The 25,170-nt window shown below is 43.6% G+C and overlaps 1 protein-coding gene across 2 annotated transcripts in view; it reads left to right on the top strand.

The window, feature by feature from the left end:
- Window positions 1–25,170, top strand: part of LOC137327047 (phosphorylase b kinase regulatory subunit alpha, liver isoform-like) — a 165,460-nt gene that overhangs the window by 10,796 nt on the left and 129,494 nt on the right. For both annotated transcript variants that reach the window (XM_067992432.1, XM_067992433.1), the window contains exons 4-7: window positions 2,015–2,062; window positions 6,052–6,220; window positions 17,150–17,232; window positions 20,364–20,444. In XM_067992432.1, the coding sequence (XP_067848533.1) occupies window positions 2,015–2,062; window positions 6,052–6,220; window positions 17,150–17,232; window positions 20,364–20,444 (381 nt within the window). The remainder of the gene's footprint in view (window positions 1–2,014; window positions 2,063–6,051; window positions 6,221–17,149; window positions 17,233–20,363; window positions 20,445–25,170) is intronic.

Below are 25,170 nucleotides of genomic sequence, written 5' to 3' on the forward strand. Positions count from 1 at the left end.
TGCATTACAGTTTAAGAGAAGTCCCATCTTATAAAACTTTTCTAGAATGGCTTGGCATTAATTGACAAGGTTCATATAATGAATATTGTATAATTGGATTTTTAAATAAGCATTTGATTCTTTCCTGTGATTCCGGTATTGTGACCAGAGGCCTTAATTTTACAACATCATTGTGATACTAAAGTGGGATTAGTTGCACAGAAACAGGCCATTCGGCCCAACTGGTTTATGCCGGCGTTTGTGCTCCACATGAGCCTCCTCCCTCCCTACTTCATCTCACCCTATCAGCGTATCCTTCTATTCCATTCTCCCTCATGTGTTTATCTAGCTTCCCCTTAAATGCATCTATGCTATTTGCCTCAACTACTCCTTGTTGCATGTGTTCCACATTCTCACCACTCTTTGGGTAAAGAAGTTTCTCCTGAATTCCCTATTGGATTTATTAGCGACTATTTTATATTTATGACCCTTAGTTTTGGATTCCCCCACGAGTGCAAACATTTTCTCTACATCGACCCTATCAAACTCTATCATTATCTTAAAGACCTCTATCAGATCATCCCTCAGCCTTCTCTTTTCTCGAGAAAAGAGCCTCAGCCTGTTCAACCTTTCCTGATAAGGATATCCTCTCAATTCTGGTATCATCCTTGTGAATCTTTTTTGCATCCTCTCTAATGCCGCTACATCCTTTCTATAAAATGGAGACCAGAACTGTGCACAGTACTCCAAGTGTGGTCTAACCAAGGTTTTATACAAATGTAACATAACTTATTTGATTTTCAATTCTATCCCTCTAGAAATGAATCCTAGTGCTTGGTTTGCCTTTTTTATGGCCTTATTAACCTGCGTCGCTACTTTTAGTGATTTGTGTATGTGTACCCCCCACCCCGATCCCTCTGCTCCTCGAACCCGTTTAGACTCTTACTATCCAATCAGTACCTGGCCTCCTTTATCTTCCTACCAAAATGCACCACCTCACACTTGTCTATATTGAAATTCATTTGCCAATTACACACCCATTCTGCAAGTAATGGGGACCAGCTGGCATGAGAAGGATTGGTGAGGAAATGATCAACTGTTTCACAGAACTGAAACTTGTCTCTGTATTTAGGTTTAGGATATTTAAGTTACTGAGCTAGTAAGTTACTATTGTGAGGATTGAAAAACCATGATGTCTTCACATATAATTTTTGATGCTTTCTGCATCCCCACGACAGCAAATTTACTGAAACAATATATCACGTGACTAGCATGAGATAACATATATTACACATCTTGCTGTGACTGAAAAAGATTTGGGCCTCAAAATTATAATTGTGATGAAAGAAGAGGTTTTGTTTTGCGTCAAATACGGAAAAAACTTCTGTATCATATTTTCTTTCTTTTTTTAATATGACTTTAAATGGGGTAAATGTGAATCGGCTTTGGATAGCTCTTTTTAAGAGTTCTTTTGTGGCATTTACTAAGGTAATTTATGTATGAATATTTTTTTATCGGTAATTATAATGGCAACAAATGATAACGATAGCAAAATGTTAATACACTAACCATAGGAACAGGAGTCGGCCATTCAGCCCCTTGAGCCTGTTCTGTCATTCAATTAGATCATGGCTGATCTGTACATCAACTTCACCTACTTTTATGCTAAAACCCTCGATAACCTTGCTTAATAAAAATCTATTGATCTCAGTGTTGAAAATTTCAATTGACTCCCAGCATCCAAAGCCTTTTGGGGGAGAGAGTTCCAGATTTCCACGACCCTTTGTGTGAAGAAGTGCTTCCTGATTTCCCTCCTAAATGGTCTAGCTCTAATTTTAAGATTATGTCCTCATAATTTAACCCTTTAAGCCCGGTATCATTCTGGTGAATCTGCACTGTACCCCTATCACTTCTAGCTTCACCATTGACACCAGATAATCTCTCCTTGATTTATATATTGGAACATGACCGTTTATCCCATATGAAGTAATGATCCGGGTTTGAGAAGTTCTGAACTGATTATTTGTTTCCACAGAGTGTTGTGAAGTTGATGAGAGGGCTCCTCCAATGCATGATAAGGCAGGTATGTTATCTTCATTAGTTCATATACTTTGGAAATCCAGAAAAGCACATAATTGTAGTGATAATTATCAACTTGCCAGAGAAGCTTGGTTGGTTCTAATCTGTGTCAAACAAGTCATTTGATTTAATTAGGACTAAAGTACACATTTATTGTTGAAAGTGTCTATCAACTCACATTGCTGTGGAGTTCCAGTTTTTTTTCATTCATTCATGGGATGTGGGTGTCGCTGGCAAGTCCAGCATTTATTGCCCTCGTGCTTTACAATCACTGTATTTATGAATGAACCCTCTCAAAACTCACTCCTAAAAATAGTGCTCGTTCAAATGTATTGAAGATATTCAAACCATTAGAACTTCACACCTTTTATTACTTTGGGACTCTGGACGGAGACAGTGGATTTCCTTGAGATTGGTGAGGAGGAAGGGTTGTATTAAGCAAGAAACCTGGCTTGTTACGAAGCACATTTCAAGCTTCTATTAAGGGGTAGCACAACAGATGGATGGTAAATGTAGTGAGATGATGTGCTGGTCTCAAATGTGAAATGTCCGAAAGTCGTACAGCTTATTCCTGATCTCAGCTATGCACTCAGTGAAAGCAGGTGCTTCCTTACGGGAAACTGGCGGGAATCTCCCTGGGCCACCCTTGCATATCTCCTCCAGTTACCAACACAAGTAACATTGGTGGAATCTGGCATCAGGCCAGCTGCCTAGTGGGAGGATGATATGGGACCCAGGGAGATCTAGCGAGGGAAGCAAATAAATCTCTCGACTATTGTGAGTTAATAACTTACCTGCTTGAATTATTCAGTCTGTCAATAAATATTTAATTATAATGTGACAAAATTCTTTACTTGCACTACAGACACTTTAGTGCATTTTTAACCATTGACAACTAGGCACAGCAAAATCCCATAGGACAAAAATCAATGTAGACTGTATGAATATAATAAAGATACCTGCGAGAAACCTTTCAATATGTAAGTACCTATCACCAACATCAGAAATAAAAAGGAAATCTGAAATCGCCTATAATGTAAGAATGCAATTTCCGCATTAACTAAATTGTTATTGAATCATAGAAAGGTTACAGCATGGAAGGAGGCCATTTGGCCCATCAAGTCCGTGCTGGCTCCATGCAAGAGCAATCCAGCTAGTCACACTCCCCCACCCTATCCCTGTAACCCTGCAAATTTTTTCCCTTCAAGTACTTATCCAGTTCCCTTTGGAAGGCCATGATTGAATCTGCCTCCACCACCCCCTCGGGCAGTGCATTCCAGATCCTAACCACTCGCTGTGTAAAAAAAAAAGTTTTTCCTCATGTCACCTTTGGTTCTTTTGCCAATCACCTTAAATCTATGTCCTCTGGTTCTTGACCCTTCCGCCAATGGGAACAGTTTCTCTCTATCTACTCTGTCTCGACTTCATGATTTTGAATACCTCGATCAAATCTCCTCACAACCTTCTCTGTTCCAAGGAGAATAACCGCAGCTTCTCCAGTCTATCCACGTAACTAAAGTCCCTCATCCCTGGAATCGTTCTAGTAAATATTTTCTGCACCCTCTCTAAGGCCTTCACATTTTTCCCAAATTGTGGTGCCCAGAATTGGACACAATACTCCAGCTGTGATCGAACCAGTGTTTTATAAAGGTTCATCATGACCTCCTTTCTTTTGTACTCTATGCCTCTATTTATAAAGCCCAGGATCCCGTATGCTTTTTTGACCACTTTCTCAACCTGCCCTGCCACTTGCAACGATTTGTGCTCATATACCCCCAGATCTCTCTGTTCCTGTACCCCTTTTAGAATTGTGCCCTCTAGTTTATATTTCCTCTCCTCGTTCTTCCTACTGAAATGTATCACTTTGCATTCTTCTGCATTAAATTTCATCTGCCACGTGTCCGCCTATGGCATCAGCCTGTCTATATCCTCTTGAAGTCTATCACTATCCTCCTCACTGTTCATGACACGCCCAAGTTTTGTATAATCTGCAAATTTTGAAATTGTGCCCTGTACACCCAAGTCCAAGTCATCAAGAAAAGCAGTGGTCCCAGCACCGACCCCTGGGGAACACCACTGTACACCTCCCTCCAGTCCGAAAAACAACCGTTCACCACTACTCTCTGTTTCCTATTACGTAGCCAATTCTGTATCCATGCTGCCACTGCCCCCTTTTATTCTTTGAGCCACAATCTTGATGACAAACCTATTATGCGGCACTTCATCAAACGCCTTTTGAAAGTCCATATACACCACATCAACTGCATTGCCCTCATCAACCCTCTCAGTTATCGCATCAAAAAACTCTATCAAGGCAGTTAAACACGATTTGCCTTTAACAAATCCATGCTGGCTTTCCCTAATCAATCCACACTCGTCCAAGTGACTGTTAATTCTGTCCCGGATTATCATTTCTAAAAGTTTCCCCACCACTGAGGTTAAACTGACTGGCCTGTAGTTGCTGGGTTTATCCTTACACCCTTTTTTGAACAAGGGTGTAACATTTGCAATTCTCCAGTCCTCTGGCACCACCCCTGTATCTAAGGATGTTTGGAAGATTGTAGCCAGTACCTCCGCAATTTCCACCCTTACTTCCCTCAGCAACCTAGGATGGATCCCATCCGGACCGGGTGACTTATCTACTTTAAGTAAAGCCAGCCTTTCAAGTACCTCCTCTTTATCAATTTTTAGCCCATCCAATATCTCAACTACATCTTCCTTTACTGAGACTCTGGCAGCATCTTCTTCCTTAGTAAAGACAGATGGAAAGTACTGTTTAGTACCTCGCCCATGCCCTCTGCCTTCATGAGTAGATCTCCTTTTTGGTCCCTAATCGGCCCCATCCCTCCTCTTACTACCCGTTTACTGTTTACATGCCTGTGGAAGACTTTTGGATTCCCTTTTATGTTGGCCGCCAGTCTATTCTCATACTCTCTCTTTGCCCCTCTTATTTCCTTTTTCACTTCCCCTCTGTACTTTCTATATTCAGCCTGGTTCTCACTTCTGTTATCACCCTGACATCTGTCATACGCCCCTGTTTCTGCTTCATCTTACTCTCTCTCTCTCTCTCTCTCTCTTTCTCTTGTTATCCAGGGAGCTCTGACTTTAGTTGCCCTACCTTTGTCCCTTGTGGGAATGTACCTAGACACTTCCCGGAACCATCTCCTTCTAAAAGGCCGCCCACTGTTCAGTTACAGTTTTGCCTGCCAATCTTTGATTCCAATTTACCCGGGCCAGATCTGTTCTCATCCCACTGAAATTGGCCCTCCTCCAATTGAGTATTTTTACTTTAGAGTGGTCCTTGTCCTTTTCCGTAGCTATTCTAAACCCTATGATACTATGATTGCTGTTCCCTAAATGTTCCCCCACTGACACTTGCTCCACTTGGCCCACCCTCATTCCCCAAAACCAGATCCAGCAATGCCTCCTTCCTCGTTTGGCCGGAAATGTACTGGTTAAGAAAGTTATCCTGAACACACTTCAAAAATTCCTCCCCCTCTTTGTCCCTTGTATTATTACTATCCCAGTCTAGATTAGGATAGTTGAATTCCCTTTTAACACAACTCTCTGGCTTTTGCACCTCTCTGTAATTTCCCTGCAAATTTGCTCCTCTATATCCTTCCCACTAGTTGGTGGCCTACAGAATACACCCAGTAGTGTAATGGCAGCTCTATTGTTTCTTAACTCTAACCAAACAGATTCTGTCCTTGACCCCTCCAGGACATCCTCTCTCTCCAGCACTGCAATATTCTCCTTAATCAATACTACCACCCCCTCCCCTCCTTTCTTTCCTTCCCTATCTTTCCTGAACACCTTGTATCCAGGAATATTTAGTACCTAACCCTCCCCTTTTTTGAGCCAGGTCTCCGTTATCGCCACAACATCATATTCCCATGTTGGCTAATCGTGCCTGCAGCTCACCAACCTTTTATGTCTAATCCATCAGTAAATGTGTTACCAGGGCAATCACAGTTGCAATTTATTTGTATGCAGGTGGAAAAAGTTGAAAAGTTTAAACAAACCCAGAGTACAAAGGACTCTCTCCATGCCAAATACAACACTGCCACATGTAGTACAGTGGTTGGTGATCATGAATGGGGCCATCTTCAGGTTGATGCTACTTCCCTCTATCTGTTATTTTTGGCACAAATGACAGCCTCAGGTGAGAAAAATTCTGGTTTGTGTTTTTATTTTAAAGTTTATATTTTTTGTATTGTCTAAAACTCATTTTACCAATTGCTGTGGTATCCTGATTGCTACAGCTTTCTCCTGTACTGAATCTATATGCATTAATCATCTTTTGATAATATGTAACATGTCTGTGCAATGTTCGGTGCCCAAAATGCACACTGGACACATAGAACCATAGAAAATTTACGGCACAGAAGGAGGCCATTCGGCTGAGAAATGAGCCACCCAGCTTAATCTCACTTTCCCGCATTTGGTCCCTAGCCCTGCAGGTCACGGCTCTTCAGGTGCACATCCAGGTACTTTTTAAATGAGTTGAGGGTTTCTGCCTCTCCCACCCTTTCAGGCAGTGAGTTCCAGACCCCCACCACCCTCTGGGGGAAAAAAATTCTCCTAATTTCCGCTCTAATCCTTCTACCAATTACTTGTCTATGCCCCCTGGTTATTGACCCCTCCGCTAAGGGAAATAGGTCCTCCCTATCCACTCTATCTGGGCCCCTCATAATTTTATACACCTCAATCAAATCTCCCCTCAGCCTCCTCAGTTCCAAGGAAAACAACCCCAGCCTATCCAATCTTTCCTCATAGCTAAAATTCTCCAGTCCTGGCAACATCCTCGTAAATCTCCTCTGCACCCTCTCTAGTGCAATCACATCCTTCCTGTAATGTGGTGACCAGAACTGTACACAGTACTCAAGCTGTGGCCTAACTAGTGTTTTATACAGTTCCAGAATAACCTCCCTGCTCTTATATTCTATGCCTCAGCTAATAAAGGAAAGTATTCCATATGCCTTCTTAACCACCTTATCTACCTGTCCTGCTACCTTCAGGATGCACTCCAAGGCCTCTCTGTTCCTCTACACCTCTCAGTATCCTCCCATTTATTGTGTACTCCCTTGCCTTGTTTGCCCTCCCCAAATGTATTACCTCACACTTCTCCGGATTGAATTCCATTTGTCACATTTCTGCCCACCTGACCATTCCATTGATATCTTCCTGCAGTCTATAGCGTTCCTCCTCACTATCAACCCAAGACCTTTTCCTGGATAAATATTCTTTAGCAGTAAATTAGCGCAGTGTTCGTATTAATGGAATGGGTCGACCTGTAGGGCTAAGTCCATTCATAGTCAATAGAAAGAACTTGCATTTCTATAGCGTCTTTCATGACCTCAGGACATCCCAAAGTGCTTTACAGCCTATGAAATACTTTTGAAGTGTAGTCACTGTTGTAATGTAGGATACACTGCAGCCAATTTGCACACAGCAAGATCCCACAAACAGCAATGAAACAATGACCAGATATAGTGTTTTTATGATGGTGTTTGAGGGATAAATATTGACCAGGACACCGGGGAGAGGTCCCTTGCTCCTCTTAGAAATAGTGCCATGGGATCTTTTTTGTCCAACAAAACCAGCAAAGTACTGCTGTTGTCTTATTGAGGAGTTAATCAAAGTATATTGTTTTTTGAGGGTTATATATATATATATATAAAAAAAGTTGCTTAACACGTGATTTTGTTGAGTTCAGTAGGTGGGCTAAAAAGTAACTCGTAACAAGAAGGATAGACAAAGCAATAATCCTCATAATCAGCTTTAAATTGCAACTAGGAGGCATTTAAAAAGCTGAACTAGCACTTGGGAGGGGGGCTGGACAGCTCTTAACTGAGGAGAATTGCCGAAGGTGAGGACATTAGAATGGGGAAAGGCAGGTTCACAGTTGATGCACTTGAAATTACTGCAGGTAGTTACAGGGAGGAGGGACTGATGGCAATGTTATCCAAAACACCTGATGTGGGACACTTACTCCTTGCACAAGGGGATCACTTGAAAGAAGTAGTAGGTGTTGTGTTACATATCTGAGGCAAGGCACAGGCACATAGGGCTAAATCAAGCTGTCAACATCCACGCACTGCACAGTGGATTGAAAAAAATAGATTGCGCTGTATTTGAACACTGTGCTGAGTAGTTGTTTTGTTATTGCTTCTGTTGAAGCAGGAGCCCAGCTTGAAGGAACTAGGCATAAAAATGTAGGAGAGGATGGTTTGGTTACAGTTACGTTGCAGATGTAGTTTGCAGGTTTAAGAGCTGCTGTGGCTGGGCTGGTTGCTGGACGGTACCTTGAATTAAAGCCTAGCTCACCGGGCTTCCTTGTAGCAAATTCATTTCAACTCACTCGTGATTTCGCCATCTTGGTCATCAAACCGCATGCTGAGGCCTCTTTGAAAGACAAAGTTAGGGAGCCTGCTGCATGCAATAATCATTCTTCAAACCTTGGGTGTTGTGATTTATGGCAGCTCCCCAAACTCCCTGATCAGTCGAAGATATCTGAAAAACACTGCTTCAAGATCCCAGTGTTCCACGATGATTCTTGTTGAAGTTTAAGTTTCTCTCCATAGTTGGCACAAGGCTTGTTATGAGCTTTCACTGATTCCTTTCCGCAGCGTCTGCAACGAGCGACTTTTCATCCTTGATTATTTCAACCTCTATCTCAACTGATTAAGCCCTCTCTCCTCTGAGTTCACTGCCCCCCTGGCCTCCCTTACTGACCCTTAACGGGAAAAGAACCCCAGCCTGTTCAGCCTTTCCTGATAAGTATATTCTCTCAGTTCTGGTATCATCCCAGTCAATCTTTTTTGCACCTCCTCCAGTGCCTCTATATCCTTTTTATAATATGGAGACCAGACCTGTACACAGTACTCCAAGTGTGGTCTAACCAAATTCTATACAAGTTTAACACAATTTCTCTGCTTTTCAATTCTATCCCTCTATAACAAGGGGGCATAGATTCAAGGTAAAAGGCGGGAGGTTTAGAGGGGATTTGAGAAAGAACTTTTTCACCCAGAGGGTGGTTGGAGTCTGGAACTCACTGCCTGAGAGGGTTGTGGAGGCAGGAACCCTCACAACATTCAAGAAACATTTGGATGAGCACTTGAAATGCCATAGCATACAAGGCTACGGACCAAATGCTGGAATATGGGATTAGATTAGACTGGGCTTGATGGCCGGCGCGGACACGATGGGCCGAAGGGCCTCTATCCGTGCTGTATAACTCTATGACTCTATGACTCTATGAAATGAACCCTTGCACTTAGTTTGCATTTTTATGGCTTTGTTAACTGGCATTGCTACTTTTAAAGAATAAATGCTGGATTCTGTGCAGCTGGTTATTTACCTGTTGGGCATTCGGAGAATAATAGGGTACAGCATTGTGTAGAGGGCCCGATCTCCCAATGTGAGTGCAGCTGATGATCCCGTGGACTCTAGGATGACCAGAGGAGGGGGAGTTGCGTTCTTGATTAGGGAGAACATCACGGCAGTAGTGAGAGGGGATATATCCGAGGGTTCGCCCACTGAGTCTATATGGGTAGAACTGAAAAATAAGAAGGGAGAGATCACTTTGATAGGATTGTACTACAGACCCCCAAATAGTCAACGGGAAATTGAGGAGCAAATATGTAAGGAGATTACAGACTGCTGCAAGAAAAATAGGGTGGTAATAGTAGGGGACTTTAACTTTCCCAACATTGACTGGGAGAGCCATAGCATTAGGGGCTTGGATGGAGAGAAATTTGTTGAGTGTATTCAGGAGGAATTTCTCATTCAGTGTGTGGATGGCCCGACTAGAGAGGGGGCAAAACTTGACCTCCTCTTGAGAAATAAGGAAGGGCAGGTGACAGAAGTGTTGGTGAGGGATCACTTTGGGACAAGTGATCATAATTCCATTAGTTTTAAGATAGCTATGGAGAAGGATAGGTCTGGCCCAAAAGTTAAAATTCTAAATTGGGGAAAGGCCAATTTTGATGGTATTAGACAGGAACTTTCAGAAGTTGATTGGGAGAGTCTGTTGGCAGGCAAAGGGACGTCTGGTAAGTGGGAGGCTTTCAAAAGTGTGTTAACCAGGGTTCAGGGTAAGCACATTCCTTATAAAGTGAAGGGCAAGGCTGGTAGAAGTAGGGAACCTTGGATGACTCGGGAGATTGAGCAACTTTTCAAAAAGAAGAAGGAGGCATATGACATGCATAGGCAGCTGGGATCAAGTGGATCCCTTGAAGAGTATAGAGATTGCCGGAGTAGAGTTAAGAGAGAAATCAGGAGGGCAAAAAGGGGATATGAGATTGCTTTGGCAGATCAGGCAAAGGTGAATCCAAAGAGCTTCTACAAATACATAAAGGGCAAAAGGGTAACTAGGGAGAGAGTAGGGCCTCTTAAGGATCAACAAGGTCATCTATGTGCGGAACCACAAGAAATGGGTGAGATCCTGAATGAATATTTCACATCGGTATTTACGGTTGAGAAAGGCATGGATGTTAGGGAACTTGGGGAAATAAATAGTGATGTCTTGAGGAGTGTACATATTACAGAGAGGGAGGTGCTGGAAGTCTTAACGCGCATCAAGGTAGATAAATCTCCGGGACCTGATGAAATGTATCCCAGGACGTTATGGGAGGTTAGGGAGGAAATTGCGGGTCCCCTAGCAGAGATATTTGAATCATCCACCGCTACAGGTGAGGTGCCTGAAGATTGGAGGGTAGCAAATGTTGTGCCTTTGTTTAAGAACGGCGGCAGGGAAAAGCCTGGGAACTACAGACCAGTGAGCCTGACATCTGTAGTGGGTAAGTTGTTAGAGAGTATTCTGAGGGACAGGATCTACAGGCATTTGGAGAGGCAGGGACTAATTAGGAACAGTCAGCATGGTTTTGTGAGAGGAAAATCATGTCTCACGAATTTGATTGAGTTTTTTGAAGGGGTAACCAAGAAGATAGATGAGGGCTGTGCAGTAGACGTGGTCTACATGGACTTCAGCAAAGCATTTGACAAGGTACCGCATGGTAGGTTGTTACATAAGGTTAAATCTCATGGGATCCAAGGTGAGGTAGCCAATTGGATACAAAATTGGCTTGACGACAGAAGACAGAGGGTGGTTGTAGAGGGTTGTTTTTCAAACTGGATGCCTGTGTCCAGCGGTGTGCCTCAGGGATCGGTGCTGGGTCCGCTGTTATTTGTTATTTATATTAATGATTTGGATGAGAATTTAGGAGGCATGGTTAGTAAGTTTGCAGATGACACCAAGATTGGTGAGGCCACACTTGGAGTACTGTGTACAGTTCTGGTCACCCTATTATAGAAAGGATATTATTAAACTAGAAAGAGTGCAGAAAAGATTTACTAGGATGCTACCGGGACTTGATGGTTTGACTTACAGGGAGAGGTTAGACAGACTGGGACTTTTTTCCCTGGAGAGTAGGAGGTTAAGGGGTGATCTTATAGAAGTCTATAAAATAATGAGGGGCATAGATAAGGTCGATAGTCAAAATCTTTTCCCAAAGGTAGGGGAGTCTATAACGAGGGGACATAGATTTAAGGTGAGAGGGGAGAGATACAAAAGGGTCCAGAGGGGCAATTTTTTCACTCAAAGGGTGGTGAGTGTCTGGAACGAGCTGCCAGAGGCAGTAGTAGAGGCGGGTACAATTTTGTCTTTTAAAAAGCATTTGGACAGTTACATGGGTAAGGTGGGTATAGAGGGATATGGGCCAAGTGCAGGCAATTGGGACTAGCTTAGTGGTATAAACTGGGCGACATGGACATGTTGGGCCGAAGGGCCTGTTTCCATGTTGTAAACTTCTATGATTCTATGATTCCAAGACCAGCAATCTGTACTGCCTCGTGTATTGCTACATTTGGTTAGTGGTGAACGTAAGGAAGTCATTGGCCTTGTTGAATAATCCATGGGGTAACTGGCTGATACTGCAGATGCTCACTGTGCTTGTCTCAGAGGAATCCAGTGCATTAAAATTAAGCGCCAAGATGAGTTTGGCCAGCGATAGTCCCGCATGGATGTAAGATGTAATCTTTGGGTCTCCCTGAAGGAGTGGTACAGAGTGTCTTAGCCTAAGTCTCTTTTAAGTGCTTCTTTTCTGTAATTCCTGGATAGCTACGCCTGTCACAATAGACCACCGTGGTGATGCATAGTGAGGGGGGCCTGACGATTCACCCTGCACAGAAATAGACAGTTTCCTAGAAGTAAAGGGAATTGGGGGTTACGGGGAGCGGGCAGGAAATTGGACATGAATTTAGATTTGAGGTTAGGATCAGATCAGCCATGATCTTATTGAATGGCGGAGCAGGCTCGAGGGGCCGATTGGCCTACTCCTGCTCCTATTTCTTATGTTCTTATGTTCTTATACCACCTGACATCATGGGCAGCCCTTTCCTGCTCTTGTTTGTCCTCCTCTGCTAAGTCTAGTGCTAATGGAGCAATCCCCATAGTGTGCAAAAAAAAACCTGGAAGTTTTCGATGAACATCACACCTTTACAAAGGCCCCAGGTCACAGACTGCAGTCTCTGTGACAATGCCAGTTCAGCAATCCACTGCATAAGCACAATGTTAACTTTGGAATAGGATAACTGAGCACTTAACAAGGTATCATGCTGGCAATAGGAAGCTTAATAGCTGTGATGCAGGCAGACCCCAATATTCAGTCTGCAGTAATTTTGGAGTGATCGCAGAATGAGTGGTAGGTGAATAATATGAACTGTAATTTAATAATATTGCATTACTGCTCTTACAAAGAGCTGGCATGGGCTCGAAGGGCCGAGTGGCCTCCTTCTGTGCTGTAACCATCCTATGATTCTATACTGCTGGGGCCAGACTGAAAACTAACAACAATTTCCAGGCTACTGTGTTACTGTGGCCACATGGCTGGTGACATTTTGCTTCTCTTTGCGCACCCTGCTGTAACCACCTGGCCAGGCAGCCCAAGGAACGGGCGAGGCACTAGGTTAGGAGGCACAGTAAGTCATGTAGATGGGAGCAGGAAGTTACAGAGGGACATAGACTGACTAAGTGAGTGGGCAAAACTGTAACTGAATAGAGTTCAGAGTGAGGTCATCCACTTTGAATCTGAGAAAGACAAATCAAAATATTTTCTTAATGGTGAGAGATTTGGAACTATGGATGAGCAAAGGGATTCAGAGGTCCATATACATTAATCACTCAAATCTGGTGCACAGGTACAAAAAGTAATCAAGAAGGCTAATGAAATGTTGGTCTTTATCTCAAGGGGGCTGGAATACAAAGGGGACGTAGTGATGCTCCAGTTGTATAAAGCTTTGGTCAGACTTCATCCGGAGTATTGTGTTCAATTTTAGGCACCACACCCCAGGAAGGATATATTGGCCTTAAGGGGGGGTGCAGCACAGATTCACCAGAACGATAAAAGGGTTAAATTATGAGGACAGGTTGCCTAGATTAGGCTTGTATTCCCTTAAGTTTAGAAGATTGAGGGGTGATCGTATTGCAGTGTTTAAAATGATTGAAGGATTTAATGGGGTAGATAGAGAGAAACTATTTCCTCTGATGAGGGAATCCAGAACAAGGGGACATAATAAAATTAGAGCTGGGCCGTGCAGGAGTGAAATCAGGAAGCACTTTTTCACACAGTGGAGTGGAAATCTGGAATTTTCTCTCTGAAAAAGCTGTGAATGCTGGGACAATTACAATTTTCAAGACTGAGATTGATAGATTTTTGTTAGATAAGGGTATCGAGAGACATGGAGCAATGGCGGGTAAATTAATTTGAGGTACAGATCAGCCATGATCGAATTGAATAGCAGAGCAGGCTTGAGAGCCTGAATGGCCTCCTTCTGTTCCTATGTTGCTATACTGGTAGGAATCGGTGCAGTGTGTTTGCCTACATTATAACAGTAACCGCACTTCAAAAGTATTTAATTGGCTGTGAAGTACTTTGGGAGGCCCTGAGTTTGTGATAGGCGCTATATAAATGCAAGTTTGATCTTTTTATTGATTGTCCCACCATTCCATTTTCCCTGAATTTTGATGTGTAAAATGAAATGGTAACGAGGCTATTTAAGATCACTAACCTCTTAAAATAAATGATAATGGCTCTGCACAAACGGAATGTTTTGTTTTGGTGTCAACAGACTGCTGTTCCCTGTCTCCATTCATCTGGCTTTCCTTTACCCCAAATAATGTTTACAATAAAATAGATCTCTCCCATCAGGCATTGGGTTCGAAACTTGATCTGATTCTACAATATTTGTCATGAGCTTTAATTTAATGTAACCGTGTACATGGTAGCATAATCTCTGTGTATATTGTTTAGGGGTTTGTTAAGGATTGTCACTGCTTAAAATTTCTACTCTGTAAGGGTTTATATTTTGAACAAAAAGAATTTAGTTTTTGGAGCATTTGTGTTTCCAGGGCCCCTTCGAGGTGTTCTGGTACCTCCTCCATTTCATGCAGCAAGTACACTGACGTGGTGTAATGGCAGGGAATTCCCTTGCAGCATCTCTGCTCAGAATCAACATGTGCTCAGCAGACATTGAAAAAATAACATACTATTTGTTTATAATCTGCCTCTGAAGAGACTGAATATACTGCAAATCGGTCAATTTGCCCTGTATCACTTCAGCTGGTCAGTTTTACCATGTGCTGCCTGAAATGGTGGTGATGCATTGCTCTGATTGCTCTCAAGCACAGTAAATACCACTATATTAAAAAAGGAAAAATTTGATATGTGTTTCTTGCCATTGAAAAAGCAAAGACTGTTTCCTGTATCTATTGCTCCTGCTCAGATGAAGGAAGGGCTCCCATGCAGGCAAAAACATAAAAAGCTCCATTAATAGTGAAAGTAATTGCGTTTTAATGTATCTTAATACAGCAGCAGTAGGGAAAATATCAGGGGCAACTTTTAACTTTGACACCTGGGCAGTAACCTGGCAGAGCGGATCACCAGCCCGTTGTAGAAGCCACTCGATGTTCATTCATATCGGGCAGGTTCTACACCAGGCGAGTGATCTGATCTCCAGGTTATTTTTTATTTGTTCATGGGATGTGGGTGTCGCTGGCAAGGCCAGCATTTATTGCCCATCCCTAATTGCCCTTGAGAAGGTGGTGGTGAGCCACCTTCTTGAACAACTGAGTGGCTTGCTAGGCCATTTCAGAGGGCGATTAAGAATCAACCACATTGCTGTAGGTCTGGAGTCACATATAGGCCAGACCGGGTAAGGACGGCAGGTTTCCTTCCCTAAAGGGCATTAATGAGCCAGATGGGTTTTTACGACAATCCGGTAGTTTCATGGCCACCATTACTGGTGCTATTTTCCTTATTCCAGATTTTATTTAATTATTTGAATTTAAATTCCCCAGCTGCCGTGGCAGGATTTGAACTCATAACTCTGGATTATTAGTCCAGGCCTCTGGATTACTAGTCCAGTAACATAACCACTATGCTACTGTACCCTACGGTTCACCCTATTGGGTGGATCTATCAACCCTATTGGGTGGATTCTACAGCGAGTGATCTGATTTCCAGGTTATTGGGTGGATTGTACAGCGAGTGATCTGATCTTCAGGTTATTGGGTGGATTCTACAGCGAGTGATCTGATCTCCAGGTGATTGGGTGGATTCTACAGCGAGTGATCTGCTCTCCAGATTATTGGGTGGATCCTGCAGCGAGTGATCTGCTCTCCAGATTATTGGGTGGATCCTGCAGCGAATGATCTGCTCTCCAGATTATTGGGTGGATCCTGCAGTGAGTGATCTGATCTCCAGATTATTGGGTGGATCCTGCAGTGAGTGATCTGATCTCCAGGTAATTGGGTGGATTCTACAGCGAGTGATCTGATCTCCAGGTTATTGGGTGGATTCTACAGCGAGTGATCTGATCTCCAGGTTATTGGGTGGATTCTACAGCGAGTGATCTGCTCTCCAGATTATTGGGTGGATCCTGCAGTGAGTGATCTGATCTCCAGGTAATTGGGTGGATTGTACAGCGAGTGATCTGCTCTCCAGGTTATTGGGTGGATTGTACAGCGAGTGATCTGATCTTCAGGTTATTGGGTGGATTCTACAGTGAGTGATCTGATCTCCAGGTAATTGGGTGGATTCTACAGCGAGTGATCTGATCTCCAGGTGATTGGGTGGATTCTACAGCGAGTGATCTGCTCTCCAGATTATTGGGTGGATCCTGCAGCGAGTGATCTGCTCTCCAGATTATTGGGTGGATCCTGCAGCGAGTGATCTGCTCTCCAGATTATTGGGTGGATTGTACAGCGAGTGATCTGCTCTCCAGGTTATTGGGTGGATTGTACAGCGAGTGATCTGCTCTCCAGATTATTGGGTGGATTGTACAGCGAGTGATCTGATCTCCAGGTTATTGGGTGGATTCTACAGCGAGTGATCTGATCTTCAGGTTATTGGGTGGATTCTACAGCGAGTGATCTGCTCTCCAGATTATTGGGTGGATCCTGCAGTGAGTGATCTGCTCTCCAGATTATTGGGTGGATTCTACAGCGAGTGATCTGATCTTCAGGTTATTGGGTGGATTCTACAGCGAGTGATCTGCTCTCCAGGTTATTGGGTGGATTCTACAGCGAGTGATCTGATCTTCAGGTTATTGGGTGGATTCTACAGCGAGTGATCTGATCTTCAGGTTATTGGGTGGATTCTACAGCGAGTGATCTGATCTTCAGGTTATTGGGTGGATTCTACAGCGAGTGATCTGATCTTCAGGTTATCGGCCAAGTGATAAAGTTGAAAATCCCCCCCCCCACATCGTTTCTACAATCAGCAATAGTTGGGTGAGCTCACCAAAAGAGAATTAGTCTCTGAATCTCCAATCAGCAGCCTTTGGACAGTACTTGTCAGTAAGCTATTTTCCTTGATTATAGGAATGTAATGGCCTCTGTATCAATATCACTCCTTGGTAAGGTGCCAGAAGATGTGTTTGAGCAGGATAGAATTGCCAACGTTTGCTCCTTCAAGATGACTCTCTGTGAAAATCAGCTCAGCTCTGTAAGATAAACTTCAAAGTAAACATAAATGAAAAAGAGAAACAAGTGATATGATTCTACATTAATTCAATATTTTACTCTCCGTAGGATTACGCATCATTTTCACCCTCGATGAAGTATCGTTTATACAGAACCTTGTATTTTACATAGAGGCTGCCTATAAAGTTGCTGTGAGTATTTGCGGATAATAAGATAAGAAACAAAAGTCGCCAAGAGAATTCAAGCTATCTGACTTACCTTGGCTGCTATTGGAAAACAATAGCTCTGCTGATAGGTCAGTTAAATGCACTGCACTGTGTGGAACTGAATCACACGGACTAGGCAGGCCCAGGTTTGTGCTGAGTTCACTGGTCTTAGCTGGGGGTGGTCTTAGCTGGGGGTGGTCTTAGCTGGGGGTGGTCTTAGCTGGGTGGTCTTAGCTGGCGATGGTGACACAGGTCCTAGAATTCACCGAAACACGACTGGGCCTAGGGAAGAGAAAAACCAATCTTGGTTCGTGATGTTGATTGGTATCCAGCGAGTTCTGCTGGAAAGTGTAGGCTTGTGAGAGTATTATTGGTCTCGATGCTGATGTTCCTCTTTGTCCATTCCCCCTCCACTGATTGAATGGAATGCTGACACTCACCGTCTAGGCTCAGCATAAGTTCGTACCTTTGGAGGGGAGGAGTGCAAACTGAAGTAAAAAATTTAAATAAATCAAGAAATCCCCAGCGGGAATGTGTGATGGCCAGCTCGTGGTTATTAGAATTGTGGCAAATACTATATAACAAGTTAAACATTACAAGGATCTATCCTTGGATTCTCCTATTTCTCACCTACATGCTGCCCCTTGGTGACATCATCCAAAAACACGACGTCAGGTTCCACATGTACACTGACGACACCCAGCTCTACCTCACCACCACCTCCCTCGACCCCTCCACAACCTCTGATTTGTCAAGCTGCTTGTCTGACATCCAGTATTGGACGAGCAGAAATTTCCTCCAATTAAATATTGGGAAGACCGAAGCCATTGTCTTCAGTCCCCACCACAAACTCCGTTCCCTAGACACCGACTCCATCCCTCTCCCTGGCCACTGTCTGAGGCTGAACCAGGCCATTTGCAACCGTGGCATCCTATTTGACCCTGAGATGAACTTCCAACCACTTATCTGCTCCATCACGAAGACCGCCTACTTCCACCTCCCTAACATTGCCGGTCCCTGCCCCACCTCACCTCATCTGCTGCTGAAACCCTCATCCCGGCTTTTGTTACCTCTAGACTGACTATTCCAATGCCATCTTTCACCTCCATAAACTTGAGCTCATCCAAAACACTGCTGCCCATATCCTAACTCGCACCAAGTCCCTTTCTCCCATCATCCCTGTGCTCACTGACCCACATTGGCTCCTGGTCCGTGAACATCTCGATTTTAAAATTCTCATCCTTGTTTTCCGATCCCTCCATGGCCTCGCCCCTCCCTATCTCTGAATCCTCCTCCAGCCCTACAACCCTCCGAGATCTCTGCACTCCTCCAATTCTAACCTCTTGTTCATCCTCAACTCCCTTGGCCCCACATCGGCGGCCGTGCGATCAGCCTAGGCCTGAAGTTCTGGAATTCCCTTCTTAAACCTCTCTACCTCTTTCTCCTCCTTTAAGATGCTCCTTAAAACCTACCTCTTTGACCAAGATTTTGGGCAATGTCCTAATATCTCCTTCTTTGGCTCGGTGTCATTATTTTTTGTCTGATAACGCCTCTGTGAATTGCCTTGAGACATTTTACTGCATTAAAGGCACTATATACATGCAAGCTATTGTTCTTGTCGTATCACAAGCTATTGATGGAGTGACTGAAACATCTGGGGACAGTAAAGAAGTTTTGTGTAAAGTTTTCTTTATTAAGTTAGTGCCTAAATATAGATCTACGTTTAGTTTTTAATGCATCCGCTCTCCTAGACATTAATAAAATAGTCCTCATATTCTATGACTTTGCTAATAGACTCGTGGAGGTGCTGAAGAACTAGTGTATGTTTAATAAGATAATGGCTCTCAATATAGTTACAAACCAGCAAGCACAGGACTGATGTCAGGAAGCATTTCTTCACACAAATCATACAAGATGCAGTTAGATGCTGTGATCGGGGAGCATATGTTTCTATGGGAACGTGGGCTAGATGGATTGAATGAGTTCCCCCAACTCTACTTATCTTGGTGAACTTTTTTCTTAATGTTACCCAGAATAACTTTCAGAAGGAAATTGGATAAATACTTGAAAAGGAAAAATTTGCGGGGCTATGGGGAAAGAGCAGGGGAGTGGGACTAATTGGATAGCTCTTCCAAAGAGCCAGCATAGGCATGATGGGCCGAATGGCCTCCTTCTGTGCTGTAAGATTCTGTGAATAGGCATGATAGTTTAATGCTGCAATCTCTGATTGGCTTAACAATGCAGTGTTGGTATCGTCTTAAAAGTGCTCCCCCCGTCGCATATAACCAAAAAAGAAATTAATTCATTCTACTCAGAAATTAAGTGCTCCAATATCTGTGTGTTTGCTATGTGAGATGTATTGCAATAGACTGCTTTCCTGTTGCAAGACTAGTCATGTCACGGGAAAAGACAATGTAGGCTTAGCTACTTCAAGGGTGGTGAATGTGTGGAACGTCGTGCCCAGGGAGACAGAAGAGGAGAGTTTCAGCAAATTTCAGACACAGCTCGATAGTTTTTTGGTGAACGAAATAATTGATGAGGTAAAAGAGTATATTATGGAATTCTTTGAATTTTGGACTACAGTGCCATACATTCCTATGTAAACGTAATTGTTGTTTGAGTTTGCTTTGGCTGTTGCACTTAATCCTGCCAAGATGGACCTGATGCTATTGTCCATCAATTGGTCAATTCAGCAGTGCCTCTCTCGAATGGAGCACTGGTCAGAGAATCATGGCCACAGTGTTTTAGCCCTGTCGCTGGCTCTCGCTCCCTTTGAACGTGGCTCCCCGCTGGGAGTGCACGACCATCGCGAGTAACATTTTTGTCATGCATTCAAAAACTGAATTTGACAAAATCAGATTTGACCATTTGGAAGCTGACCTACCCCCTCATTAACTGTAAGTGAAATATTACAGCTGGCCTTGACCACAGTCTGAACTCTTTACACACCTCACTGAAATCTATTTGCCTTTAATTTGGTGTTCTGCATTGATGTGGCCTGCAATTGAATGAAAAATTAACGTCAACTACTCATGGTTATGAAATCACGTCAATAATGGAAGTGTTAGCGTTTTGCAGGGAAGAAAGCTAATGTTTGTTTTTCCTTTTGGCCTCAGGATTATGGCATGTGGGAGCGAGGAGATAAAACTAACCAGGGAATAGCAGAGCTGAATGCAAGTTCTGTGGGCTTGGCCAAGGTAATTAACGCATGCAACAACAAAAAATTCCGTTTAAGTCCTTACAACTATAAACACTATAACAAGTTCAATTGCATTATTATCACCTCAGTGAGGCAGCTAGTTAATGAAGAGATGGGCTTGGCCATCACTGGCTCACTCCTTCATGTTGGAAAGTCTAAAATAATGAATGTTAGGCCCTCTGAATTCTAACGATGTGGAACAGTACTAGGAACTGTTGTGATCTTTTATGCCAATTGCCTTCAAATCTCTGTTATTGGCTTCACATCAGTGTATTTGTGTAATAACAAAGCAGATACAGTTCATCCCTCAAGTTCCAGGTCCTCTGGGCATTGTGTTTGTTTTCAGAGGGAATACTTTGAAATGAATTATCTGTCAAAAAAATCTAACTAATATCAATATATTTATATATCCCCATTCACAAAACATGTAGCCCACATTACCATGTTTGTTATCACATGTAAGTGCAAGTTGTGTGTCCCGCAGAAAGATTGATGGGACATAAGCTTTGTTATGTCAATAATTTTCCTGTACTAGATCAGATCCTCAGGATCTATGCATGCTCTTGTATCTTAACCTAGTGAGGAATGTGACTGCCTAGCGAAACCTGTCATAAAGACCACTTGTCTATAGTGACCTCACTACGTCATGAACAAATATACTACGATGACTTCAGTTATAACTCATCTTAGTTCACCACCTGTTCAGCTGAGGTTATGCCAGAGTCACTATTTAAAGAATATGTCATGAGATGCTATGAAATACACTTGTACTTTCACATTTGACTTGATAACTCCCAAGCAAGAAAGTCGGGAGTGAGTTATGGTCAGCCTTGTAAATGAAAATATGAATTGTATTTCTTTGTTGCCATTAATGCTCTGGGCTAGATGTTCTTCTCGGTGGATGTCGGTATTGGCATCGCAATCTAGAGGCACCTGAGTGAAGAAAAGCTGTTATCAGTGGGATATTACAAACATACGAATTAAGAGTAGGAGTCGGCCATTCGGCCCCTCGATCCTGCTCTGCCATTTGATAAGATCATGGCTGATCTGATTGTGACCTCAATCCTACTTTCCCGTCTACCTACTATAACCTTTGACTCTCTTGTTAATCAGGAATCTATCTAACTCAGCCTTAAAAATATTCAATGACCCTGCCTCCACCGCTCTCTGGGGAAGGGAGTTCCACAGACTCACGACCCTCTGAGAGAAAAAATTTCTCCTCATCTCTGTCTTAAATGGGAGACCTTATTTTTAAATTGTGACCCCTAGTTCTAGTCTCTCTCACAAGGGGAAACATCCTCTCAGAATTTACCCCTTTTCGTGCCCTCAGGGTCTTATATGTTTGAATAAGATCACCTCTCATTCTTCTAAACTCCAGTGTATACAGGCCCAACTTGTCCAACCTTTCCTCATAAGATAACCCCCTCATCCCAGGAATCAGTTGAGTGAACCTTCTCTGAACCGCCTCCAAAGCAATTACGTCCTTTCTTTGGTGAGACCAAAACTGCACACAGTATTCTAGATGTGCCCTGTACAACTGCAGCAAAACATCTCTCCTTTTATATTCCATTCCCCTTGCAATAACTGACAACATTCCATTTGCCTTCCTAATCACTTGCTGTACCTGTACTTTTTGTGATTCATGTCCTAGGACACCCAGATCCCTCTGTACCTCAGAGTTCTGCAATCTTTCTCCATTTAAATAATATACTGCTTTTCTAATCCTCCTGCCAAAGTGGACAAGTTCACATTTTCCCACATTATTCTCCATCTGCCAAATTTTTGCCCACTCACTTAACCTATCTATATCCCTTTGCAGACTCCTTATGTCCTCTTCACAACTTACTTTCCTACCTACCTTTGTGTCATCAGCAAATTTAGCAACTATACATTCGGTCCCTTCATCCAAGTCATTGATATAGATTGTAAATAGTTGAGGCCCAAGCACTGATTCCTGTGACACTCCACTCGTTACATCTTGCCAACCTGAAAATGACCCATTTATGCCTACTCTCTGTTTCCTGTTAGCTAACCAATCCTTTATCCATGCTAATATGTTACCCCCTACACCATGAGCTCTTATTTTTGCAGTAGCCTTTGATGTGGCACCTTGTCAAAAGCCTTCTGGAAATCCAAGTACACCACATCCACAGGATCCCCTTTATCCACGTTGCTTGTTACTTCCTTAAAGAACTCTAATAAATTATCAAACACGATTTCCCTTTCACAAAGCCGTGTTGACTCTACCTGAGATTTTCGAAGTGCCCTGCTATAACCTCCTTAATAATAGATTCTAGCATTTTCCCTGTGACAGATGTTAAGCTAACTGGCCTGTAGTTTCCTGCTTTCTGTCTCCCTCCTTTCTTGAATAGAGGGGTTTCATTCGCTATTTTCCAATCTGATGGGACCCTTCCAGAATCTAGGGAATTTTGGAAAATTAATACTATCTCTGCAGTCACTTCATTTAAGACCCTAGGATGAAGTTCGTCAGGACCTGGGGACTTGTCAGTTTTTAGTTCTAATAATTTTTTTCAGAACCCTTTCCCCGGTGACAGTAAATGTTTTAAGTTCCTCCCTCCCTTTCACCTCTTGATTCATAGTTATTTCTGGCATGTTATTTGTATCCTCTACAATGAAGACGGACTCAAAATATCTGTTCAATTCATCCGCCATTTCCTTATTTTCCATTATTAATTCCCCAGACTCTCTCTCTAGAGGACCAACACTCACTTTTCTTACTCTTTTCCCTTTTAAATACCAGTAGAAACGCTTACCATCTGTTTTTATATTTCTAGCTAGCTTTCTCTTGTACTCTAATTTCTCCCTCATTATTCTTTTAGTCATTCTTTGCTGTTTTTTATATTCCGTCCAATCTTCTGACCTGCCACTAATCTTCGTGGAATTGTATGCTTTTTGATACTATCTTTAACTTCCTTAGTTAGCCACGGATGGTACGTCCTTCCCCTGGAGTCTTTCTTTCCCACTGGAATGTATCTTTGCTGAGTGTTATGAAATATCTCATTAAATGTCTGCCACTACATCTCTACTGACCTAAGTTCCCAGTTCACTTTAGCCAGCTCTGTCTTCATGCCCTCATAATTGCCCTTACTTAAGTTTAAAACACTCATCTTAGACTTACTCTTCTCTCCCTCAAACTGAAATGCGAAATTCGATCATATTGTGATCACTGCTACCTAGAGGCTCCTTTACAATGAGGTCATTAATTAATCCTGTCTCATTACATAGTATTACTGTGTTCTCGGCCAATGCTAGCATTTCCTGGCTGAACTCCAGCTCAGTGTCTAGGCTTGTGCGAAGAACCAACATCTGATCATTCTTTGGGGTACTGACAGGCTGCCCCCAATGGAGGTTCCTGGTTGACCAACCTCTAAATGGTAGGCCTCCATGGTAAGAGAAGAACGTTACCAATCATTGTCATCATATAAGGATGCTGTATTTGTAAATATTGAGACATTGCGATGATACGCTTGTTTAGGATTCATTGGGCTCGATTTTACCGGCGGGTTTCCTGTGCGTTTACAGCGGGGGGGCCCCGAAAATCCCGATCTCCAGGCACGTGACCGGATCGCGCCACGATCCCGCCCACTTCCGGGTTCCCCGATGATGTGCGGGGGTGCGTGCGTAGCCCCCGCTGGTGGGAATCCCGCAGGCAATTATAGCCAGCGGGATGCCACTTGAGAGTATTTATTTCGCTTGTTCAGGTCATTAACTGACCTGATTAAGGGACTGTGTGTGATTTTGGAGAAACATGGGATTGTTTCACACACTGGGGGAAACAGTCCTAGTTGAACTGGACGTGTTGCAGCTGTCAGCCTGTGGCAGCTGCAAAGGTCCATTTGACAGGTGGGTGGGGGTGGGGGGAGACACTCAGCCATTGCAGGAGGCCACTCTGTCACTTGGGACAAAGTTTGGCCTCCACCACCCCCCTCCTGACGGTCCAAGTCACCAACCTGCACACTCACCCCGGGGTCCAGAGACATGTGCCGACCTTGCGGACCCCCTCAGATGTACATATTGCGGATGGGGGCCGTCGTATCTGCAGTCTTGACCTCCTCGGAGGGCGAACAGCATCACCAGCCTCGCCATCCACGCTGTCCACCTCTGACACGTGGAGCTCCACAACACAGTGCTGTGACACATCCACCTGCACAGCAGGAGGGAGGGCAACCGCAGAGAGAGATGCGTCGCAGAGGGCACTACCCTCGCCACAGGGTCCACAGACCGAGGCTCAGCTCCCCGGACCTCTCCGAGCAGCAGTGCACACGGAGGCTCAGAGTCACTCGACATGTAGTCGTGGACATCTGCAGCCTCTTTCATGCCGAGCTGCTCCCGGCTGGCCCCAGCACCATCTGCTTACCTGTCGCTGCCAAAGTCACCACTGCCCTCCACAACTTCTCCTCCGCATCCTTCCAGGGTGCAGCCGGGTACACCGCCGATGTCTCTCAGTCGTCTGCGCGGAAGAGCCCTGCAAATACACCTACACCCACTCTGCAGTGACACAATGGGTGGCATCAGTGGTGGGTCCTCATAGTGATACCCAGGAGCGGGCATTATTGCACAAAACAGACAGGATTCGCGGAGACATGGCAGTGGTGGTGCCAATATAATATGTGATGTGAGTTGTTCTGAAATTCAATATAGGTAACGCCCATGACAAACCCTCAAACACCCTTGTGCATCCCCTTCATGCTCACGACACGTTT

This window comes from Heptranchias perlo, chromosome 11 (assembly GCF_035084215.1).
Source record: "Heptranchias perlo isolate sHepPer1 chromosome 11, sHepPer1.hap1, whole genome shotgun sequence".
NCBI classification, from domain to species: Eukaryota; Metazoa; Chordata; class Chondrichthyes; order Hexanchiformes; family Hexanchidae; genus Heptranchias; species Heptranchias perlo.